This window comes from Muscardinus avellanarius (genome assembly GCF_963383645.1).
Source record: "Muscardinus avellanarius genome assembly, chromosome: 2".
Taxonomy (NCBI): Eukaryota; Metazoa; Chordata; class Mammalia; order Rodentia; family Gliridae; genus Muscardinus; species Muscardinus avellanarius.
The window spans coordinates 38,065,285-38,087,726 of NC_137787.1; the positions used below are offsets into that span (position 1 = coordinate 38,065,285).

A 22,442-nucleotide genomic window follows, 5' to 3' on the forward strand; every position below is an offset into this window, starting at 1 on the left:
AACCAGACAGGTTTCCCTTGTCTTTCACATGGACTCTGGAAAAAGCCTCCTAATTGGGTTTTCTGGCTTTCTCTAATCCATCTTAAAACAATCACTGCACAATTTATCTTCCCAAAGTGCTTAAGCGTGTTCACTGATGGAAGGAAGGAGACATCAGTGAGAAAGAATTTGAAGATAGGAAAGAGAGGATATAAATTATGAAATCAGTTCCTGGAGGAAATGGGAGAAAATGGTATCAAAATCCATGTAGAAAAACAAGCTTTGGAAGGCAAAGCTTCTCTCTCTCAAGATTCTGAAAAGGAAGAAAAGAGAAAGAGAAAGCAAAAATAAGATAAAAATTTGAAATTGTGAAGAGGAAAATTTCCGGAACCCATTCCTCTTAAAGAGGGTGTTTGAGTTTGCTTTAGGGCTTAAGAAGTAGAGAAAGGTTAGCACTGTTCTTAAGGGAAAGAGATAGGAAGTAGCCTTGGTGAACCAAACCAAAGAGTGCTGAGGAGGCCTGAAGGTCCACTCATGCTGGACAGCACAGACTTGTCATGGAGCCAGCAGGACTGTCTTTCTCTAACAATTCTCAGCAATCCAGAAGCAGGAGCAGAGGAAAGGAGTGACCCAAGGTAACAAACTGTAAGAAACAAAGTGGCAGGTCCTAGGGCTCAGGGACATGGGGCTGGGTATCATCAAGGTAGCTGATGAAAGCATCTGGGGCCTACAAGGGAGGTGATAAAATGGGAGGCTGGGGAGAAGCCAAGGGGTGAAAGATACTGTAGAGAACAAAGAGAAGATATTACAGAGAAGAAAGAGGTCAGTGATAAGGAGGATATGGTCAGAAAGGGGATGTTGATTATCACCTATCCTTGGTCCTACTGCTGCTTTCTGGTGTGTAAGAACATAACCCTTTCCCCACATACCAGCCTTTCACTTACTTCAATGGACTACAGCGTTCCCCAGAATTTCATCTAATGGAGTAAACATATGCTCTTTAGCAGTTTTTCATATGCTGTGATTCCTAAGTTTTCACCATCTGGTCAAGCTCTTTTGAGTGTTTACTGTGAAAATGTGGCTCTGTAAATGAAGTGTATTGTTCCAGAGGTGGCTGGATTAGAGAAGAAGACTGGGGGACTTGTACCAGGAGCACAAGTTCTCTTAAAAGGAGAACTTTTAAGAGTCATATCAATTACTGGTTCAAATGGTGCTTACTTGATACTAACTTTCCCAAGACCGTTTCTGTGACAAGTGTCCTCTGTCCTATACTTGCATAACAAAAAGAAGATTAAGACAGAATTTTGAGTAGCCAGGCATGGTCCTGCATGTCTGTAATCCTAGTACCTGGGAGGCTGAGACAGGAGGATCGCAGGTTCACGGCCAGCCTCAGCAACTTAGTGAAGCCCTCCATAACTTAGTGAGACCCTGTTTCAAAATAAAAAAGTAAAATAGGAATGGGAGTATATCTCAAAGGCAGAATGCCCCTTGGTTCAATCCCTAGTACCATGAGAAAAAAAAATTTTTTTGACGACCACTTTTGTTAAAATTTAACATGTAAAATTTGACTCATCACTCCAGCCCGCTGTTTTCTTTTGGAACATCATTTTTTGTCACCACACACAATACTCACTCCTTCCGAATTGGTTGGCATGCCGGGTGTGGTGGCGCATGCTTGTAATCCCCACACTTGGGAGGCCAAGACAGAAGGATTGCACAAGTTTGAAGCTAGCCTCAGCTACTTAGTGAGGCTGTCAGCAACTCAGTGAGACCCTGTTTCCAAATAAAATATAAAATAGGTCTGTGAGTATAGCCTGGAGGTAAAAAGTCTCTGGGCTCCACCGCCAGTACTACAAAAAAAAAAAAAAAATTGGTTGGCATCTTCTATATCTTCCAATTTGATTTGAATTTCACAGAGGCTAGAGCTAAGTTGTTGGTTTGAATTTTTATAGGCCAGAGCCAAGTATAGAGGACAGAGTGTTGCCACAAAAACTTTCATTGGAGTTGATATCAATCCTTTAATTCATGTTTGTTTGTTCAGTCAGTCATGAGGTACAGACTCAATGCTGGACCATCCGCAGTGACAGATATGTTCCCTGACCTGCCTCAGAATTTATAGTCTAAGAAGACAGAAGTTGATGAATGTGATAAAACAACTCAAGATGCTCTGCATCTGTGAGGGGAACAGATCTTAACCTAGAGAGTCAGAGAAGCCCTGAGGATTGGAGTTAAACTGAGAACAAAGGGTGAGCAGCACTGTCAGGAGAGGGGAAGGGGAGAAGAGACACACTGCAGGAGTACAGGAACTCCTGTACTGTCTACACAGGAACAGTTCTCTCTTAAAGGAAGGCAGGCTCAGGCCTATTGATCGAGTGTTAAAAGGGACTGCAGAAGAAGATGGGGTGAAAGTGGGCAAGGCCTTAAAAAGCACAGAACAATTTTGACCTTTCTTTTAAGAGCAGAGCCACTGAAGGGTTTTACTCAGGGGAGGGGTATATTTACTTACTTAAGAAGGTCATTCTGATTTCTTTGAAAAGGAATTGGAGATCAAATGCATGTAAGTTAGTATTCTAATGCAGTATCCAGGGGAGAGAAAATGGATCAAGATGGAACAGTGCAAAGAAGGACTCACAAACTACTTGGCAGGAAGCAACTGATTAGTGTTTAAGCAGAGCAAGGGAAGAGGAGGATGAAGCAACATGGATGGATGCCTTCTAAATTTCTGGCTTAAGTGCCTATGGGCTAGAGGGAGCTGTGGCAGAGACAGTGTGCCATGAAAGAGGGAGTAATTTTTGAGAGGCCTGTGAGGCATCCATGTCCAGATATCAAGAAATCAGTTGAATCTATGAATCTGGAGCTCCAGGGAAGAACTGAGCAAACAATAAAGTCTCACATATCACCAGCCTCCAACCCACTTGGTTAGATGGGTCTCAACCAAGACTGATGACTGGAATCACATGGTGACTTTAAAATACATACACATAGCTGGACATGGTGGCACACACTTGTAATCCCCGCGCTTGGGAGGCTGAGACAGGAGGATCGCACAGGTTCCAAGCCAGCCGTGCTGGCTTAAGAGACCCTGTTTCCAAACAAAAACATATAAAAAAATAGGTCTGGGAGTGTAGCCCGCAGGTAGAAGGGCTTCCAGGAAACCCAGTACCACCAAGAATAAAATAAAATAAAACATATACATACACCTGGGCTCCCTGCACAATCAAGTATGGGACTTGGCACTCATTCATTTTTTAAGTTTTCACCATGTAAATGCTCACTCAGAATGGAGAACCATGAGGAAGACATAAAATGGAAGTTAAAGATCACTAAGGGAGAACAGGCAAGGGTGTTCATAGAACAAACCTCTTTTTAGGTATGACTGTTCACTTCCCGCCTAATTTACCTGAGTATCTTATTCCCCTCCCATTATTTGTATAATATCATAATTTCAAAAAATACCAGTTCTAGTTTAGTGCAGTATTGACTTTTTGTAAAGCAAAACTGTTCAAGAGAGTATTCATTCCCTTTACCTCCCATTACCTACTGATGCATAACAAGTACCCAAAGCCTTGTGGCTGGAAGAGTACTGAGCCTGTTATTTTTCTCTGTTTGGGCGGATCAAGGATTTGAGGAGTTCAGCTGAGTGAATCCCCTGGGGTTTCTCCTGCAGCCAGGTGGTGGGGGAGAGATGCTGGTGCACCTGGGGGCTGTCTGGGCCTCTCCCTCCTCATGCAGTCTCAATGCTGCTCCAGGTGTTGCTCTTCCTTGCAGCATGGCAGCCTCAAATTAGTTTGTTTACATGGAGACCCAGGGTTTCATGCAGGTATCTCCACTAGTGAGGGAGAGGCAGAACCACCACCAGGTTCTAAGTCACTTCCATATATCTGTACTGGACATCCATTTACAAAAGCCTACCCAGTATTAAGGGGAGGTTCTCTCTCTCTCCTTTTCTCCCTCTCTCCCTCTCCCTCTCCCTCTCTCCCTCTCTCTCTTGTGGTTCTTACTAGGGATTAAACCCAGGGGCATTCCACCTCTGAGCTACAAGTCCTCTGTATTTTTTTATTTTTATTTTTATTGGTGCACTGTATTCATACATCATAGTGGGATTAAAAAAAAAAAACTTTTGTAGACATACATGCACACATCTCTCAGTTAGCCCCGACTCCATCCCCACCCTGTTCCCTCCCCATCCCTCCTTCCCATGCTTGGCTTAGTGGTTGACATCTAGTATTATAGCAATTTATCCAAAATTAACAATGATAATCTCACAGAACAGTTTCATTTGTCTGATACCAAGCTTTTGATGACTTAAAGATAACATTTCAATATTTCTTTTTGCTTTCTTTCTTACCAGAGAATATTTTTTATTATTTTTTTAGGTGAAACTATCATACATTTATTTATTTACTTTTCAGAAAAAAATCTCTCCTAATATGGAATATGGACTCTAGATACCCAAAACGATCTCGAAAAAGAACAAAGCTAGAAGATGTATATTTTCTGATTTCAAACCATATAAAGCTACAATAATTGAAACAGTGTAGTACTGTTATAAAGGCAGATATATAAACTATTGGAGTTAAATAAAAACCTAGAGATAAATTCTTCCATATATTGTCAAGTTATTTTTAACAAGGTTTCCATGAACATTTGGTGGAGGAAATAATAATCTTTTAATTAAATATTGTTGAAAAATAATAATTACATGAAAAAGAATAAAATTGGACCCTTACCTAACACCATATACAAATATTAACTCAAAATAGATAATAGACCTAAATATAAATCTTAAGACTATAAACTTTTAGAAGAAAATCTGGGTCATAAAACCTCACAACATTGAAATTGGCAGTGATTTCTTGGATATGATTTCAATGGCACAGGCAACAGAAGAGTATACAAACTCCCTAAAAATAAATAAAATATTGTATATCCAAAGACAATGTAAACAGAGTTAAAAGTTACTGATAGAATGGGATAAATATTTCAAAATGCTATATCTGAAGGTATATTAATATTCCAACTAGAAATCCTAAAAATTAGCAAAAATAAAGGCAAACAATACCATTTAGAGATAGGTAAAAGACTAACATAAATAATGAATCTCCACAGATAACCAATCTTAGTTGTCTGTTGGATGGAAAGTCTTGTTTCTCTGGTTCTGGTGTGTGCTACCTATTTCTTCTTTGTAGTTAATCTCTTTGAGTATTTTCTCTAGTGCTGGTTTTGAAGACATAAATTCCTTCAGTTTCTGTTTGTCATGGAAGCTTCTTATTTTTCCATCTAATTTGATAGAAAGTTTTGCTGGGTAGGAAATTTTTGGCTGGAAGTTGTTTTCTTTCAGAGTTTGGAATATGTTACTCCAAGCCCTTCTGGCTCTCATAACTTGGTTTGGGAAGTCTGGAGTGATTCTAATTGGTTTGCCTCTGAATGTCACTTGGCCCTTTGCTTTTGTTGCCTTTAAGATTCTCTGCTTGGCTTCCACATGGGTCATTTTGACAATTATGTGGCGTGGGGATCCTCTTCTCCGATCCTGTCTAAAGGGAGTTCTATACGTTTCCTGGACCTGCGTATCAACCTCTTGCTCTATGTCTGGAAAATTTTCTGCTATTACTTCCTTGAAGAGATTGTTGATCCCTTTGGTTTCACTTTCTTTTCCCTCCTCTATTCCAATTATTCTTAGGTTAGCTCTCTTAAAATGGGCCCATATTTCTTCAATGTCAGATTCCTGCTGTCGGATATTTTTTTCTAAATTAGAAACTATGTGTTCATTTTTGGAATGATCATCTTCTAAGAGCGAGATTCTATTCTCCATGTGGTCTAATCGGTTGTTTGTACTTTGAATTGAGGCCTTTACTTCATTGATTGCATCCTTTTTCTCTTTTTGGCTCTCTCTGAATTCTTTTAAAAATACCTCTATTATTTCTACATTTATTTTCCTGATTTGATCTTCTAGAAATCTCTGAATTTCTGTTTTATCAGGTTCTGATGTTGTGGAGTTGTGGGCATTCATTGCTCCATTGTTATTCCTCTTTCCCATGATTTCGGAAGTTGGTGCCTTCTCTGGGTTCTTCCTTTGGGTCACTACGACTTCACTTAAGGTGCTCTGGATCTCGAGTCTGTGGTATCTCAGTCCCCACTACTCCTTTACTGGGTTGTATTGCAGAGTCTCAGACCCAGGGAGTCAATCGAGGCTGCTTTAGACCATGGGGGGTGCCAGGTTGGGTGTTCTCCTATGGTGTGATATCTCTGCCACCGCCACTCCCCCACTGGGTCAAGTCCCTGGGAGTGCAGTAATGGGATTTCTCCTCTAGGGGCCACAATTTGACTTACTGTTGTTGAGTGCGTTGATGGAGCTGTAGTGGACTCGGTGAATTCGCTGCTGCTGCCGCAGGTGGCAATGTGGTGCTGCTGCCACGCCCTCAGCCGTGAGGCTGGCGTATTTCTTCTCTGTTTTTGAGTTCCACTCTGAGTCCCTGCAGGGTGTGCTGAGCCCGGCCCCTGGGAGCTTTAGATGCTCCCTGCGCCGAGAAATCTGCCGAATTCCTCCTGGATGTTCCGCAGTGGCTCACCTTGGCTCGCTGTCCGCCACTCCTCTCTGGAGACTGGTGGGCTGTTGATTGCGTTGGTCTGGTGCCGTCTGGTGAATTCGCCGCTGCCGCCGGCAGTAAGGCGCTGCTGCTGCATCCTCGGGCATGAGGCCGGCGTATCTCCTCTGCGCTGAGCTCTGTTCTGAGTCCCCCTCCTCTCTGGGGCCTGGTGCTGCAAGGCAAGATGGCGCCCATGCTGTTCCGCGCAGTGGCTCTGGCCGCAATACTGCGGTCTGGTTTCTTTCTGGTGTCTCATTTTTCCAGCCCTCTTTTTCTCTGTCCCTTGTAATTACATTTTTGTTTCTCTGCTGATGGTGTTTTCTGGCTATGAAAGGCACTGATTTTGTGGTAATAATAGAGACTAGTTGTTAGTGGGGCTCGTAAGCCCCGCTTTTCTCTGTCGCCATCTTCCCGGAACACTGTATTTTTTATTTTGAAACAGGGTATTGTTAAGTGGCTTCACTGAGTTGCTGAGGCTGGCCTCAAACTTGCAATCCTCCTGACCCAGCTGCCCAAGTACTATGCTTACAGGAGTACACCAGCACACCCAGCTCACAGACTCTAGCTCTTAATGGGGAGATAATTATTATTGTCATCTTTAGAGAATACAGTTTATTTCAAAGGGTTAAAGACAACAAAAGCAACAACTCAGATCTCTTGCAATCTATTTTTGTACCTATACTTTGTCAAGACAATAAACATTTGAAAAAAAGCAAATTAAGTTAAAACATGAAATAACAACTTAATAGTTTATGCAAAATATAACTTCTTTAATGCTTAGATATAAATCTGACTTGTTGAGTGATATTCATATGGATTTTCCTCCTATCTAAAGAAATAGTAAAATCAAAATAGAATAAAGCATCTTAAATCTTTTAATTTAGTCCATGATCAATTTTGTGTGTGTGTGTGTGTGTGTGTGTGTGTGTGTGTGTGGTACTGGGGATTGAACCCAGGGTCCCTTACCTCTGGGATATACCCCCATCTCTGTTTTATTTTTTATTTTGATACAAGATCTTGCTATGTTGCTGAGACTGGCTTTGAATCTGAAATCCTACCGTCTCAGTCTCCCACATACTGGGAATACAGGCATGTGCCACTACACATATCGGAAATTTGATCTTCATATTAGAAATTTGATCTTCAATCTGACATATATATATGTACCCATGTATAATACAAAATATATTTACATAATATAAATATAAAAGTATATTTATTTTATGCATATTGCATATATACATATATATATATATATATATATATGCAAATAGCTGCTATTGGTAACAGTCCCTTTAATGGAAGGCAAGCAATGGCTTAACACACATCTCATTTAACCCATTTACCTAGTATTTACTCAGTGTATACTTGCATGTTTTCTATAATTGTGCTTGATTCTTCTTAATTTCCCAGAATTACTGGTTAGGCTTGCACATAATTTCAAGGCAGGGTAAGCCCAAGTCCACTGGAAGTCTGTTTTCAGCTAGCTGCTTATAACTACACTATATTAGGACTTAGATAAATATTCTCTCTGGCTACTACCTCTGATGAATTCATTAGTTAGATTTATTACTGAGGACAAGAAAAGCAGTGTTATTTTTATAAGACATTTTGCTTTTGATAGTTTAATCACAGTAGAAACTTTTCTTCTGCCTCTAACAGAATAGTCAGTAAAGTGTTTCCTGATTTTCTCTGGAATTTAAAGTCTCCACTTGGGGGGAAATGGTAATAATTGACATCCATTATTATTGTGTTTTGCTTTTCTCCCTACTTATTCAGAGCATTTTTTTGAATAAAAAGTACTATAAGGGTGGAGCCGGGCGTGGTGGCGCATGCTTGTAATCCCTGAGTTTGGGAGGCTGAGGCAGGAAGACCATGCAAGTTTGAAGCCAGCCTCAGCTACTTAGTGAGGCTCTCAGCAACTTAGTGAGACCCTGTTTCCAAATAAAATATAAAAAAGGTCTGGGAGTATAGTCCTGAGGTAGAAATCTTCTGGGTTCCACCCCCAGTACCACCCTCCCCCCAAAAAAGTACTATAAGGGTGTAAGTCACTATTGCCTTTTAATCAATAATAGAATAAAAAAGTTACCCTTTAGTCAATACTAGAATAAGGAAGTTAAGTTAATCTCTAAATTATATTAACCTTGGATATTTCTTCACCACGGTAAGGAAGAAGAGACTGTCCAAACACCATGGAAACTAGGAACATGCTTCCTCTTTGAGAGGAACTTGTGTGTTCACCTTCATACCATTTTTTATTTAACAGGTTTGACCAATTATAAAAAGGAACATTGGGCCGGGTGTGGTGGCGCATGCATGTAATCCCCGTGCTTGGGAGGTGGAGACAGGAGGATCGCGCAGGTTTGAAGCCAGCCGCGTTGGCTTAAGAGACCCTGTTTCCAAATAAAATATAAAATAGGTCTGGGAGTATAGCCTGGACGTAGAAGGGTTTCCAGAAACCCCAGTACCACCACCACCAAAAAAAATAAAGGAACATTGGTTTAAATATTAGCCATAAAAAATAATTTGAATGACCATAACTTATTTTCCCAATGATTTTGTAAGTTTGTTTGCTTTTCCACTAAAGATAGTGAAAAGAATTAAAATTAGCTTACCCATTCAGCTTTAGCCCAATAACTAAAATTACATTTTGAGCCATAACTATTAAAAAGAAAACACTAATAATTGTCCATCAGTGGACGTGTGGATATAAAATGTGGCAAATACTGATAGTGGAATATTATTCAGCATTAGAAAAGGAAATCCTGCGATATGCAACAAATGAAAACATGGATGACCCTTAAGGACATTATGCTAAGCTAAATAAGCCTGCCACAGGACAAACAGTGTCTAAGTCCGCTTATACGAAGTTTTCTCTCTCTCTCTCTTTTTTTTTTTTTTTGTGGTACTGAGGATGGAACCCAGGGGCATTCTACCTCCAAGTGACACCCCCAGCCCTATTTTATATTCTTTATTTTGAAACAGGGTCTCACTGAGTTGCAGAGGGCCTCACTAAGTAACTGAGGCTGTCTGCAAACCAGGATCCTCCTCTCAGCCTCTCAAATGCTGGGATTACAAGCATTCAACACCATGCCCGGCTACAAAGTTTTAAAAAAATAACCAAATTCATAAAAGCAGGGAGAGCCTGGAAAGAGGGTGGGCAGGTAGAAAGTTGTTTCATGGGTATAATGCTTCTAAAACTTATTAGCCTTGTATAACTGAAACTTTATACCCATGAAACAACTGCCTCTCAGTCTTTAAAGATATATCATAAAAATATGCTACAATGATGAGTGCAGATCAATTACAAAACAGTCTTTCTTTTTAAAATTGTAGTAAGAACACTTAACATGAGATTTGCCTCCTTAAAGTTTTAAGTGTCCAGTGAGAAGCAGTGTTCTAAAGGGTGCCCATGATAGAAAGGCCTCAGGAATCCTACACCAGTGAGCCATGAATGGACCTTAGAGATGGTTTAATCAAATGTCTTTTATCTCCTAAGACACTGAAGTACAGGTTCTACACCACCTTCAGACAAAAGCAGCCACTGTGATCAGGACTACAGCTAGCACCCAGGCCCTCTATTTAGGCTGCAGTGCTCCTTTTGATCTTTCAGGATGCCTGTGAGGGTGGGAATGCTGTGGACTGATATAAGAGCTGCAGAGGATTCTGGAGATGATCCACATGAATCCCTCATTTGGCAGACAAAGGCACTGAAGCCAAGAGGGCTGACTAGTGTACAGAAGGACACAAGTTTCCAGCAGAATTAACATGTCCCTTTGTTACTTTAAATGCGGCTACAAAGAGAGTACTTTAAATAGAAAATAAGATTACTAAATCATTGTTTACTACAGTAGTTGAGAAAAGAAGACACCCCATACTAACTGCAGTATGGTTCAGCTTGCTAAAGGAAGGGAATTCTAGAGTTTGTTTTTAGTGTCTAGTTCAATTTCCTTTTCACACATGCAATTTTGTTATACTCTTGAATACCAGGGAAGCTATAGAAATCTCCAGCAGGAAGCACAGTTACTGACAGTCCAGCCACACCTCTCAGGGCCACCAGCTACACACCTCCCAGTCAGCAAGGAGGTGGTTTGTTGTACCAGTGAGTGGTAATTCTGACTGATGCGGGAGTCCTCCAGTTTGACTTGAATTTTTGGCTTGAACACTCCCCATTAGCACACCAAAAATTTCTCAGTACTGCTTTGCAAGTTTGAGATTCTTTCTAGCAGATTTTTCTTTCTTCTCTCCCTTCTTTCCGAGAAGTCACACTTGAAGGACATCTGGAGGCTCACCCCAACTGCTCCTGCCTGCTGTCACCCTATCTTTACAAGCACCACCTTCCTTCCAGTATCTCTCCTAATCTCATCTCATCCTGGCCTCTGCTTCTTGGAGGACTCAAGTGAACACAATTATGTTTTTCCTCCTAATTACAGCTGTCTTTTTCCCACTGGCATTCTAATACTTGCCCCAACCCAGACAAGCATTTCTCTCTTCTTTCTTCTCTGTGAGTTGAGGATTGCCATTATAGAATCCTGACTAAATTATTAAACTAAATATTGGTTAACTGGTGAATATCTGGGGGGGCTATAAAGTCTGTGTTATTACTATTGTGGGAACCACTAAGTATATAAATAAATTTAAATTCTATATCTGCATAAGGATTTGCAATCAAGCTGTTAAAAATAGTTTACAGAGAAAAGGTGGTTTGAAAAATGATAACAAGCAGTTTACTTTTTTTTTGGGGGGGGCAGGTCTGAAGCTGGAACCCAGGGGTATTCAACCTCCAAGCTACACCCCCTGCCCTATTTTTTATTCTTTATTTTGAAACAGGGTGTCACTGAGTTGCAAAGAGCCTCACTAAGTAGCTGAGGCTTGTCAGTGAACCATGATCCTCCTGTCTCAGCCTCCCAAATGCTGGGATTACAAGCGTGTGCCACCACGCCTGGCTAGCAGTTTACTTTTAAGTGCTGAATCTAGTCATCTGTCTGTCCCATCTGTGTCATCTATTTGAGAAGATTTTCAGTGTGCAAGGTCAGAAGAGAAGAAACCATTGTTGAAGCCCTGTCATTGTTTTATCTGTAAAAATTGGATAATTTAATATGAAGAATTATTGTGAGAAATAACTAGAATGTTGGTAAAGTACCTATAAATTCGAAGGGATTGCCAACAAAGGCTACTTTTTCTGCCGCCAAAGGATTTTATTTTTGACATGTTCTTGTATTCTTTAGCATTAACTATCTATCTTCTATATACCTCTCAGCCACAGTGTGAAAAAGGGCTGTGATGAAAGGCTGGTGGGGGTGCACAGAGAGAAAGACCAAAAACACTGAGCATTCCAATCATGTAGCTTGGAAAAAGCAATGTGATGCTAATCCTGCAATAGTAAATTTCTTCTTATCCCCTGAAACTGATGCTGACATTTCCATTTATTCATTCAGTTCCTTTAGACTTCTTGTCAAATCTCTTCTAGTTGCCAAGCAACAATAACAGCAGTTCTGTACATAAGCATTAGGCAATAACTATTGTCAATGTTTTTCCTTTCTTTGAAAGGGAAATTTAATGACCCTTTCCTATGAGAAAATAATGACAAGAACCGATCCACAGTGAAATCTGAAAGCTGTGCAGCTGAAGGGCTTGCTGTTTGAATCCAAGGATTGAGCTCAATTAATTTAAACACACTTGCAAAATTATGAAATTAAGATTTGCCCCAAAGCTTGCATAATTTGGTCCTTCAAAACAACTGCATATCATTAAAACTCATCCCAAATCCTGTGAAAGGAGTTCTCTATTAAATGGAGTTAATACTTTAAAGATGTATGATGATGGGGTTTCTTCTGTACTCTCTCTGGTCCTGCTGAAACCTCTTTAATCAAATGGTCTTTCTTCTAACTATACTCTACCCAATGAACTACATTTTTAGTGTTTGGTAAAACACAGATCAAGACAGTTACAGAAAAAATAATACAGTAGGATATAGTCATAAAACAATAAAACATCTGTCTACCTGTTGTGGACAAACTCTAGGACATAGACATAAACACCCTCTTTCCCAGTCATCTGCAGAAATATTGGTGATGACATTTCTCTGTACTCAGTTTGGACAAGAGATTCTTCCCCCCTTTTGTATTCTTCTGCTCCATTTTAATGACTCTACACGATAATTGTTTACAATCTAATTTACCTCTATAACTTTAGCAGCTCTAAAAGCTATTCACAATAAGTGGCATGCTCAGCAATGATATTATAAACTGAGCTATTCTTCATTTCCATATCATCATATTATCTCGTCTCAATTATTTTCTGTGAGGCTCAGCAACAACTATCAAAGTTTGAAAAAAGTCAAGTCCACTTTTATATTCTTTTTCTCATTTGGACTTTTAATTTTTTCCTCTTTCTAGTCTTGGTTCTATGGGGATTTATATTTTGAATTCCAAACAAATGTTAACTAGAGCTCCTTTTCCCATTTTTAATCGAAAAATGATTTTAATCTGTAAAACAAAGAGATCCTTTACAGTTTGTTTTATTAAGAGCTCAAAAAACAGCTCCACAGTTACTACTGCATTTGATGACTTTGTGAGGGAGGTTTTATAATCATGTCTAATCTACTGATTAGAAATAGGCCCAGGAAAATTTATTTTTTATTTTGAAATAGGGTCTCACTAAGTTGTGGAGGGCCTCCGTAAGTAGCTGAGGCTGTCTGCAAACCATGATCCTCCAGTCTCTGCCTCCCAAATGCTGGGATTGCAAGCATGAGCCACCATGCCTGTAGGTCAAGCATGCGCCATCATGCCAGTAGGTCCAGGAATATTTAGGTGAATTGTCCTATGCTATTCGATTAGTAATTGAGGAGCTAATAACCTCTGTCCTTTCTAAACTCCATACCCTCAGCTTGTTGAACATCATTTCCCAAAGGTACTGGGTCCTTCAAGGTAGCTTGAGAATCTTTCTTGATGGAACTGAGTTATCACTCCATAACAGAATGCTCAACAAATATTAACCCCACTAACAAATAAGGATCCCCTTTACTTTCTACCACCAAGTTTCACTGTTGAATATGATTAACACTGATTCATAGTAACACATGAAAATCATGTGGCTCAAATTCTATTTTGTCTATACCAGTTCTAATAATCCTTTCTTATTCAGTTGAGAATTACATTAAAAAATATAAATCAATTTAGCTTGGTACTCAAGTGCTTCAAGCAGGAAATAATCTAATAGTTACTATTGACTAATTTATCTATGAGTTTCTAGCATTGAATTTCTTTTAAAAAATCATTTAGAAAAGAGCTATAAAAAGTGATTTATGTCCTAAATTAAGATCTCTGATTAGTCCAAAGATTTCATTCTGATATCGCTCTGTAATACAGACAGATTTGGGATGGATTTTATTTTATTTTGGTATATAAGAATATGACAGTTACTTGCCCAACAACCTAATTTGGTACTGTGAAACTTACCTGAGACTACTTGTATTGGAAAAAGTCGAGTAAAGATTCTACTTTTCTGCAGAATCATGGGTAGTAAGCAACTTAAGTTTCTGTTTTTAGAAGCAATTTTAAACATGCTTTAATAGCAAAAAGAGTAGGAAAATGGGATGACATTTCCATTAACCTACATTTCATTTTTCAAGAAGGCTTGAGATTTTCCAAAATATCATGAATGAGAAATGTAGTCTTTAAAGAATCTAACTATTCAAGTAGGCATGTTCATTCATTTGTTATTCATTCATTTACCTAACTCTCATGGGGTAGAGGGTCAACTATGTGTCAACCCCAGCATACTAAGATCCAGTCCCTGCCCCCAAGGGAACATGCAGGTTCACAGAGAGGGACAGAGAGACAATTAACAGCTATACCATGCAGAATAACAGCTACAGTGAAATGTGTATCAAACCCCATGGGAGTATAAGACAGAGAACAGAGGAAGGGCAAGTAACTCTGGCAGGGGGAGCGAGACAAGTGTCAGAGAGAGCTCCTGAAAGAATGGCAAGGGTCAGGTCCCTGAAGAGGATATCCTACCCCAAAGAAACTGCTTCTGCAATGGCATAAAGGCACATATTCACAGTCAGGCTGGCTGGACTGAAGGGGCTATGTGAAACGGTGGTAGTAGACGAAGTGTGAAAGAAGACAGGGGTCTGATCACACAGAGGATGTAACGTACTAATGACACTGAACTCTGACTCCAACCACATTTCCAATTGGAATCCTTATAGTTATAATCCAAAAATATAAAGATATTTTCTTTCTTTCTTTCTTTCTTTCTTTCTTTCTTTCTTTCTTTCTTTCTTTCTTTCTTTCTTTCTCTCTTTTGCAGTTCTGGGGATTGAACACAGGTGCATTCTACCTTCGAGCTACACCCCTAGCCCTAAAGATATTTTCAAACAAAACTGGCATAAAAAGTTTTAAGTTTTATTTATGTTGAGTATTAAACTTTATTAGCTCCTCGTATGGATTAAAAGCTGCATGAGGACAAAACTTATTTCCTCACCAAAACTCCTGCTCTTTTTCAACTGATCGTGAACCTGCTGGAGACAAATAAACTGATTGCACCTCAAGGTATTTAATTTCCCACAGCGCTTGACTAGGTATTGTGTCAAAAATTCTACATAGATCTATTCTCTAGTCTTCAAAAGCTTGTAATTTAAGACATAACAGTTGTTATTTTTCTTAAGCATCAAAATGCCATTGCCTATGTAACAGATTGAGAAACAAACTAATCATAAAAAGGCCATAAAAGCTAATAACTAGATAAAGTAAGTACACTAAAATACATCAATCCAAAATTATAAATGAGCAGAATTTTCAGTTGTTTGTTATGATTTATTTTATTGCGTTAAGAAATTTATTAACCTTTTGACACAGGAAGATGGAATTCGCTAATTGAGCTAGAAGAGCTCTACTTTCATTGTCATGTAGATTGACAATATTTGCAACTCAAACATCACCCTTTCTCAAAATACTGCCAACAGTTGATAAGTTACTGAACTGTGATGGCAAAACATCCACAGTTATTCTTTACATGAGTATCTGACAATGCTAGTGACAGGTGGATGAATGTGGCACCTAAGTCAATGCATGGAACCCTCACAGTGAACTTTTGCCTTGTGTGTGCGCACACAAATCAGCCTATTTCCCATTGTTGATTCTGCTTTGAATAAGACACTCTAATGCTGACTGCTCAGCCTACCATCTTGGTCTGTCCACTAGTAGGTTTTGCAGGGATCAACTGCTGAAAGTTTGATTTTCTTCCTTCCCACAGTTCCACCTGGAGGAGCTGCTCAATCCATCCATCAGTGAATAGCTGGGAAGGGCCAATGTTTGGTGAGCACTGTGGTGCCCAACCTAGCTCCTCAAACTGATGAACACATATTCTCACTTGAGTGTTTGAATGTGAGTCAGGGAAAATATGAAGCCTTGCTATCAAGGGGGAACATCTTACAGTTATTGCTTACTCAATGATCAGTAAACTAAAAAGCTTTACATTACAGTAATTTATGGGATACACTGGGGAATACAATGAATAAAAAAGGTTTTGCTTTTTTTTTTTTTTTTTTTTTTGGTGGTACTGGGGGTGGAACCCAGAGGCTTTCTACCTCCGGGCTATACTCCCAGACCTTTTTTATATTTTAATTGGAAACAGCGTCTCACTAAGTTGCTGAGAGCCTCACTACGTAGCTGAGGCTGGCTTTGAACCTGTGCCTCCCAAGTGCGGGGATTACAAGTGTGCACCACCACGCCTGGCCTAAGTTTTTGCATATTTTAAAGATAACACAAAAGATTCCAAAAAAATTTTATGTTGGTGGGAGTTGGTTTTGTTTTCCCAAAGACTTGAGGCAACAAGACTGTTATGTGCTCTGTGGTGTTTTGGTTGAAATTATGAAAAGCAGTCATGAAGTAGAAAGGTCTTCAGAACCAGACACAGCTGAGCCTCAATCCCTACTCCTGTACACTTCCTGAGTCTTACTTGGCCAAGCCCAGTTTCACCTCAAGTCTCAGTGTCCTTATCAAACAGAAAGCTAGTTAACAAGAAGACTTACAAAGCATGTAGTGCAGTCACTGTGGAGTCAGGGTGAGATCTGTTAGGCCAAGCCACGTTCATGCTTACCACTTTCCAACAGCTTACTTCTGCCCTTGAAATAGAGCCTTATCCGTGTGTGTGTGTGTGTGTGTGTGTGTGTGTGTGTGTGTGTTAATTCGTTACTGGGAAATAGCATTCTACCTCCAATCTATAATCCAAACCCTATTTTTTTTTTTTCTTTTTGAAACAGAGTCTCACTAGTTTGATGAGAGTCTTCTACTTACTGAGGCTGTCCTTGAACCTGCTATGCTCCTGTCTCTGTCTCCTAAGTACTGGGATTACAGGTGTGTACCACCACACCTGGCTTCCTATCATTGTTTTTAAGCCTATAGCTACACAGACCCTTTGGGTTGTCTGATGAGAACTGTAGGGGCCTTCTTAGGATAATTTGTTAAAATTCATGATACATATGATTATAAAGAAAACCACTTGTAGTGAAATACAGTTCAAATATTAATAAGAACCCAAATTTATATTATAGTAATATATGTACTTCTCTCTTAATGCATCAAATAACACAATATAGAGGCAGGTTCTAGACCTATGGTGATTTTGAAGTAGCAATGAACAAGTAACATTTCAAGATATCTATAACAAATATAATTTGATATGAAAATATCTGTGATTTCTAGCTGTGAAAGTCACAGGTCCTACTGCTGCTACTGTGGGTTTATTTTTCCCTTTTGTCTATATGACTGATGGAAATGCTAAATTTCCTTTAAATGTTAGTGATGACAGAAATTTATTTTTATACAACGAATACAAAACCTGCATTCTTAGCTGGGTGTGGTGGCACATGCTTGTAATTCCCGCGCTTGGGAGGCAGAGACAAGAGGATTGAGTAGGTTTGAAGCCAGCCGTGCTAGCTTAAGAGACCCTGTTTCCAAATAAAAATATAAAATAGGTCTGGGAGTGTAGCCTGGAGGTAGAAGCGCTTCCAGGAACCTCAGTACCACCACAAACAAACAAACAAACAAACAAACAAGAAAAACAAAAAAAACCCCAACCCTGCATTCTTGTATTTAATGTTGGAACTATACTGACTTGTATTAAAGAATTGAGCCTACCTAAAGATAGATCTTTAAAAAATTTTTAGATGAATTTTTAAATTATATGATAAAAAATGAGTTTGTACCCATCCAAGTTCATGAAGTCCTGGATTCCACCCCAGATCCCTCGGAGGCCATGGGCCAGGTGAAGTGGTACTCCCAGAACTTAGCTCCCATCACCATCCCCTCTGCTCTCCATTCTCTGGCCACGGCAGGCATTTGCTCTTCAAGCACATTCAACTTGGTCTACGTTAGGCATCTGCTTCCAATTTTCTCTATTTGGAATTCTGTCTTCAGATCTTGCATGGTTGTTTCCTTCCCACTGTCTTTGTCACCTCTTCCAAGGGCTTCCCTGACCAACCTCATATAAAGTGGCTACTTCCTTGTCTCCCTTCCATCAAATCACCTCTCCTGTTTTCCTCATAGTCATTATCACTGTCCAAAATGACTGCTCATTTAGGTGTTCTTGACCTTATTTTCTGTTTCTCTTCCCTAAACATGAGCTCTGTGGAAGCAGGAATGTCAAGGTTTGGATATAGAATGTCCCCTGGAAAAGCTCATGTATTGGCAATGCAAAAATGTTGAGCTGAAATAACTGAATTATAAGGATTCTCATCTTATCAGTGGCTAACTTTATTGACAATTAATAATTTGGATTTAATGGGTGGTAACATACGCAGGTGGGACATGGCTGGAGGAGGGGGTCATTGGGGATGTAGTCTTGGTGAAAGAAAAAACAGCAAGAACTGCACAAATGTTACTTTTCTCATCCTTCATCCTATATTTTTTTATATGGTAGGAATACAAAGTGCTACCACACTTAAATGGTTGATAGTTTTGTGGAGGCTGGAGGTGGCCCAGGGGAAGGTGACATGAGCTTACCTGGATGACCATAGGCAAATCACTTCCTGGGCCTGTTTCTATGGTGCTCAATGAATAGGTTAGACAGACTTATCTCCATGGTCTGTGGTTCAAAATCATTAAGAGCTCACAGCACGAGGTAGTATATGTAGCATGTAAGAGCGGCTAACCTTCCATGGAGGAAACTTCACAGATCTGGAGAGGTAATATAACACCCTAGCTCTTAGATGCAGCCCAGTGAGTTATTGAAGAATGGGACTAACTGGGTTCAAATCCCAGCTCTGTGGCTTACTCACTGTGAACTTAGCCAAATCAACTCATTGTTTCCCAATTTCCACTTCTATAGAATGCAAATTTACAACACTATTCACTTTAGGAGGCGATAGTCACAATCGAATGTAAGTGCAAAAATGAGTGTAATATGCTTAACATATATTCAATAAATGCAACATATTCCTTCTGCAACATATTCATAGTGAAATGAACTTACCCCTCCAAACCATTTTCTTTCATCGTAACTGAGTTTTTACCAGCTACAGATTGTGTTATTCAGTATGGAGTTTCTGCAAGCCAATATATAACTTGATCTTACCTTTTCTTTGACATTCACATGAGTATTGAGTTCAGCCATCTTGCTTCTAGTGGAATAAATCCTATAAGAAAGGGAAAAAAGATTAAGTTTTAAAATAGATCTTTCAATGTGTTATTTTAAGCTCTCTTCTGACATAGTAAACAATTTCATTCAGTTATAATCATAAATACTACTATAAAATATCAAAACACTTTCAAGCTAAGTATTTGACTTAGATATATTCTAAAAGCATGATATGATAACTATGGAAGATAATACAAAATCTTTTATTCATACTTTATTGGCATGAAAAATTGACAAAGATATATAAGAATGCACCCAAACTGTGTTTCTTGTTATGTAAAAAAAAAAGGCAAAAGGTGGTCAGAAACAGCTAGAGGAGGAAAACTGCACCTATTTTAAATAAGTATTTTCACTGCAATTCTCATTGTCCCAAAGCTTTTAACCCCGCCCCCCCAGGTAATCTCACAAACATGTATTGAGTATTTCCTACATGCAAATAACTATACCAAGCACTGTAGAAAGAAACAGGAGAAGTGGCTCCAGTATATTAAAAAAAAAAAACACTTTTTTTTTCTTTTCCTTTTATATCTGGAATGTTCTCACTTCAGATCTTGGCAGGGCTGTTTCTTTCCTTTTATCTTAGTCTCAGCTTCACCTCCTCCTAGATGGTTTCCTGCTCTCTCCCCATTCCCGGCTATAGCTGCCATTTTCCTGTCTCATTCTCTATCAGTACATAACTATTTTTAAACTTTTTCCACCTTTTACCAATACAACAATCTTCTGGATCAATACATATGTACCTTACCCATAATTTCCAAAGACCATAAATTCATGATCTCCAGTTCCCGTGAGGCTCTAACACTACCCATAATCCTATTTCCCTAAACTCTTCAGGTTTTCTGCTTTGGATGTCCAGTCTTTGTTAAGTGGTTATGCCCTGAGATCTGAACTCCCAACATCAAACTGTGATGCTTTTGCTTCTCTCATCTTGTCAAAATCTTTTACCATTATTATGGAAAATAAATCTTGCTTTAATACAGTTTCAATCTTTCTGAGAGAGACTAAATGATTTAAATGTATGAACAGATTGGTTGAAAACTTAGGTCAAGATAGGACCTAGTTAGGTCAAGATAGCAAAATAAACTACCTATTTGCATGTTGAACACTTTTTGTCAATCAAGAACCAGTGAAACACTTTCTTACATTCTTCTTGAATTCTGCTATAAAGTGCCCAATCTACAGGAATGATACATTAGGGATATCTTGCAAAAATTCTCTGACTTCTCTCCACTGTTTTCTTTTAAACCTAGGTAAACCTTAAATAAAGCATAATTTAAATCCTTTATCTTTTGCTGATTTTAGGACAAAAGCTTGATAAACCTTTGATTTTTAACTCTATTTTGCTTAAATTATTCTCAAATAGTAACCAACATAGATATATTACCAAATATTAGAAACAATATTTTATTTTTAGAAGTTTCTAAATGGTGCTGCTACTGGACATGCATTTGAGCATGCTAGAAGAAGAGACCTTGAATATCTGCTCTAGTATAGTTCTTTCCCATATGCTCTGCAAAAGGCACTCATTCCCTCAAAACCACCTCTCATTATTTCCAATGGCAAATTCTATGTCCTCTGACCTGGCATATGGGAGAAAGTAAATATATTAATTGGCAAATAATACTGAATTTTATTTTCACTTATTCCTATCCCTGAAAGTGACTAGTAAAAGACAAGATCATTTTCTAATTATCTCTAATCAGTGTGTGAGATACAAGAACAAATAATCAGGTGCTTCTGTTTATAAGCCCTGGGTGAAAAGCAAAAACTTCAGTCATCCATCACAATGTCTGCATGATCATCTACAGTCATATCTAATTTCCTCATTTGAATGGAAATTCTGGCATTATATAAACATATCTGTATGTGTATATATATATATATATATATATATATATATTGTGTGTGTATAATACATATACATTTTGCAGTGTGTGTCAGTGTCATGTGTGGGTGAAGCAGGGAGGTATACCCTTAGAACTATAAGAATTGAATATAGTGACAGCTTGCTTCAGTGCCCTTTGTTAGGAAGGCCTGTGAGCCACAATACCCAGCTAAATTTCCTGGATACCTCTGATGATGCCATTAGGACATGTGAAACCTGATAGAAAAAAGTTTTGTTTTCAAAACTGGGTGTTGATGTCTCAACTTGGGTACGCAGCATTTTTGAAAATTGAAGTGTTATAATCCACTGAGGAATCAGGGAGGGAGTCTACTGAGTAGACATTTCTAAGGTCTGAGGAAGCAGCACGATTGTATTGTAAGACAAAATGTGTTTTCTTTCTTTTTCTTTCTTTCTCTCTCTCTCCCCCCCCCCCCATATATAAGCCTCCTTGAAAATTCCCTTCCTCATTGAACTCAGTCTAACTCAAGGAAGACTTTTCTTCTGTACTTCTAAGATGAATTACAATGTTAAATTTTTGTGTGTGGAAGAAAACCCTGGCTATGAGGGTAGAATGGGATGATTACAGATTTCTCAGATATGAAGGTAAAATAAGAAATGATTGTTGGGAGCTGTTCTATGCCTACTTTATGCTCTTTATTTTCACACAGAGAAGGCTGCCTCTATAGGCTCTACTTTCTAGGTGGATTCCAATGTCCTTTCCAAATCACGGCTTTCTGCTGACTGGCGTGTAACAAAGGGCTGGGAAACTGGCCACAGCTCCAGTTATGGAAACTATCTAAAGGATTTTAATCTAAACAGATCATAAATTTGGTAAGTCTTGAGAAATTATAAGTTTAAGTAGCTAGATTTCAAGTTGGGCTTTATTGGTCAGGACAAATGCCAGGGAAACTGTGGCATGAGGGAGGGTGAATTGCCACATGCCCTGCAGGTCCTCCCCGAGTGTCTGCACCCTCTGATCAGCACTGGTACCCCCAGAATGCTCAGAAGCACACCTTGTACATGCATGCTCAAAAGCACCTCATGCTCATCACCTCTCCAGAGCAGACTCCTACTCTTTGAAAATGTCACTGTGTTGGGCCCCTGAGCATGTGGAATCTGTTTTCTGGTATGAACTATATCTTATCATCCAGTTCAACTTAATCTAAATCTTAGTTGCTTACCCTAGATAGTTAAAGAATTTTTCCGCCAGCAAATATATCTTGACCTCCTTCCACGTGTCAAGCCCAGGGGTAACATGAAACTCAGCACTCCATGATGCATACATATAGTTTAGCCAGAAACATTTCTAATGCTGTGATTTTTAGGTCATACAGTGAGTGACAGAT

The 22,442-nt window shown here is 39.1% G+C and overlaps 1 protein-coding gene across 2 annotated transcripts in view; it reads right to left on the reverse strand.

Moving 5' to 3' along the window:
• Window positions 1-19,202, reverse strand: part of SPATS2L (spermatogenesis associated serine rich 2 like) — a gene marked incomplete at both ends in the record, with an annotated part of 85,892 nt that extends 66,690 nt beyond the window's left edge. The window contains one exon of one of the 2 annotated variants that reach the window (XM_080720010.1): window positions 19,149-19,202. In XM_080720010.1, the coding sequence (XP_080576136.1) occupies window positions 19,149-19,187 (39 nt within the window). The remainder of the gene's footprint in view (window positions 1-19,148) is intronic. The other variant, XM_080720009.1, reaches the window with a different exon arrangement.
• Between the last annotated feature and the right edge of the window lie 3,240 nt (window positions 19,203-22,442).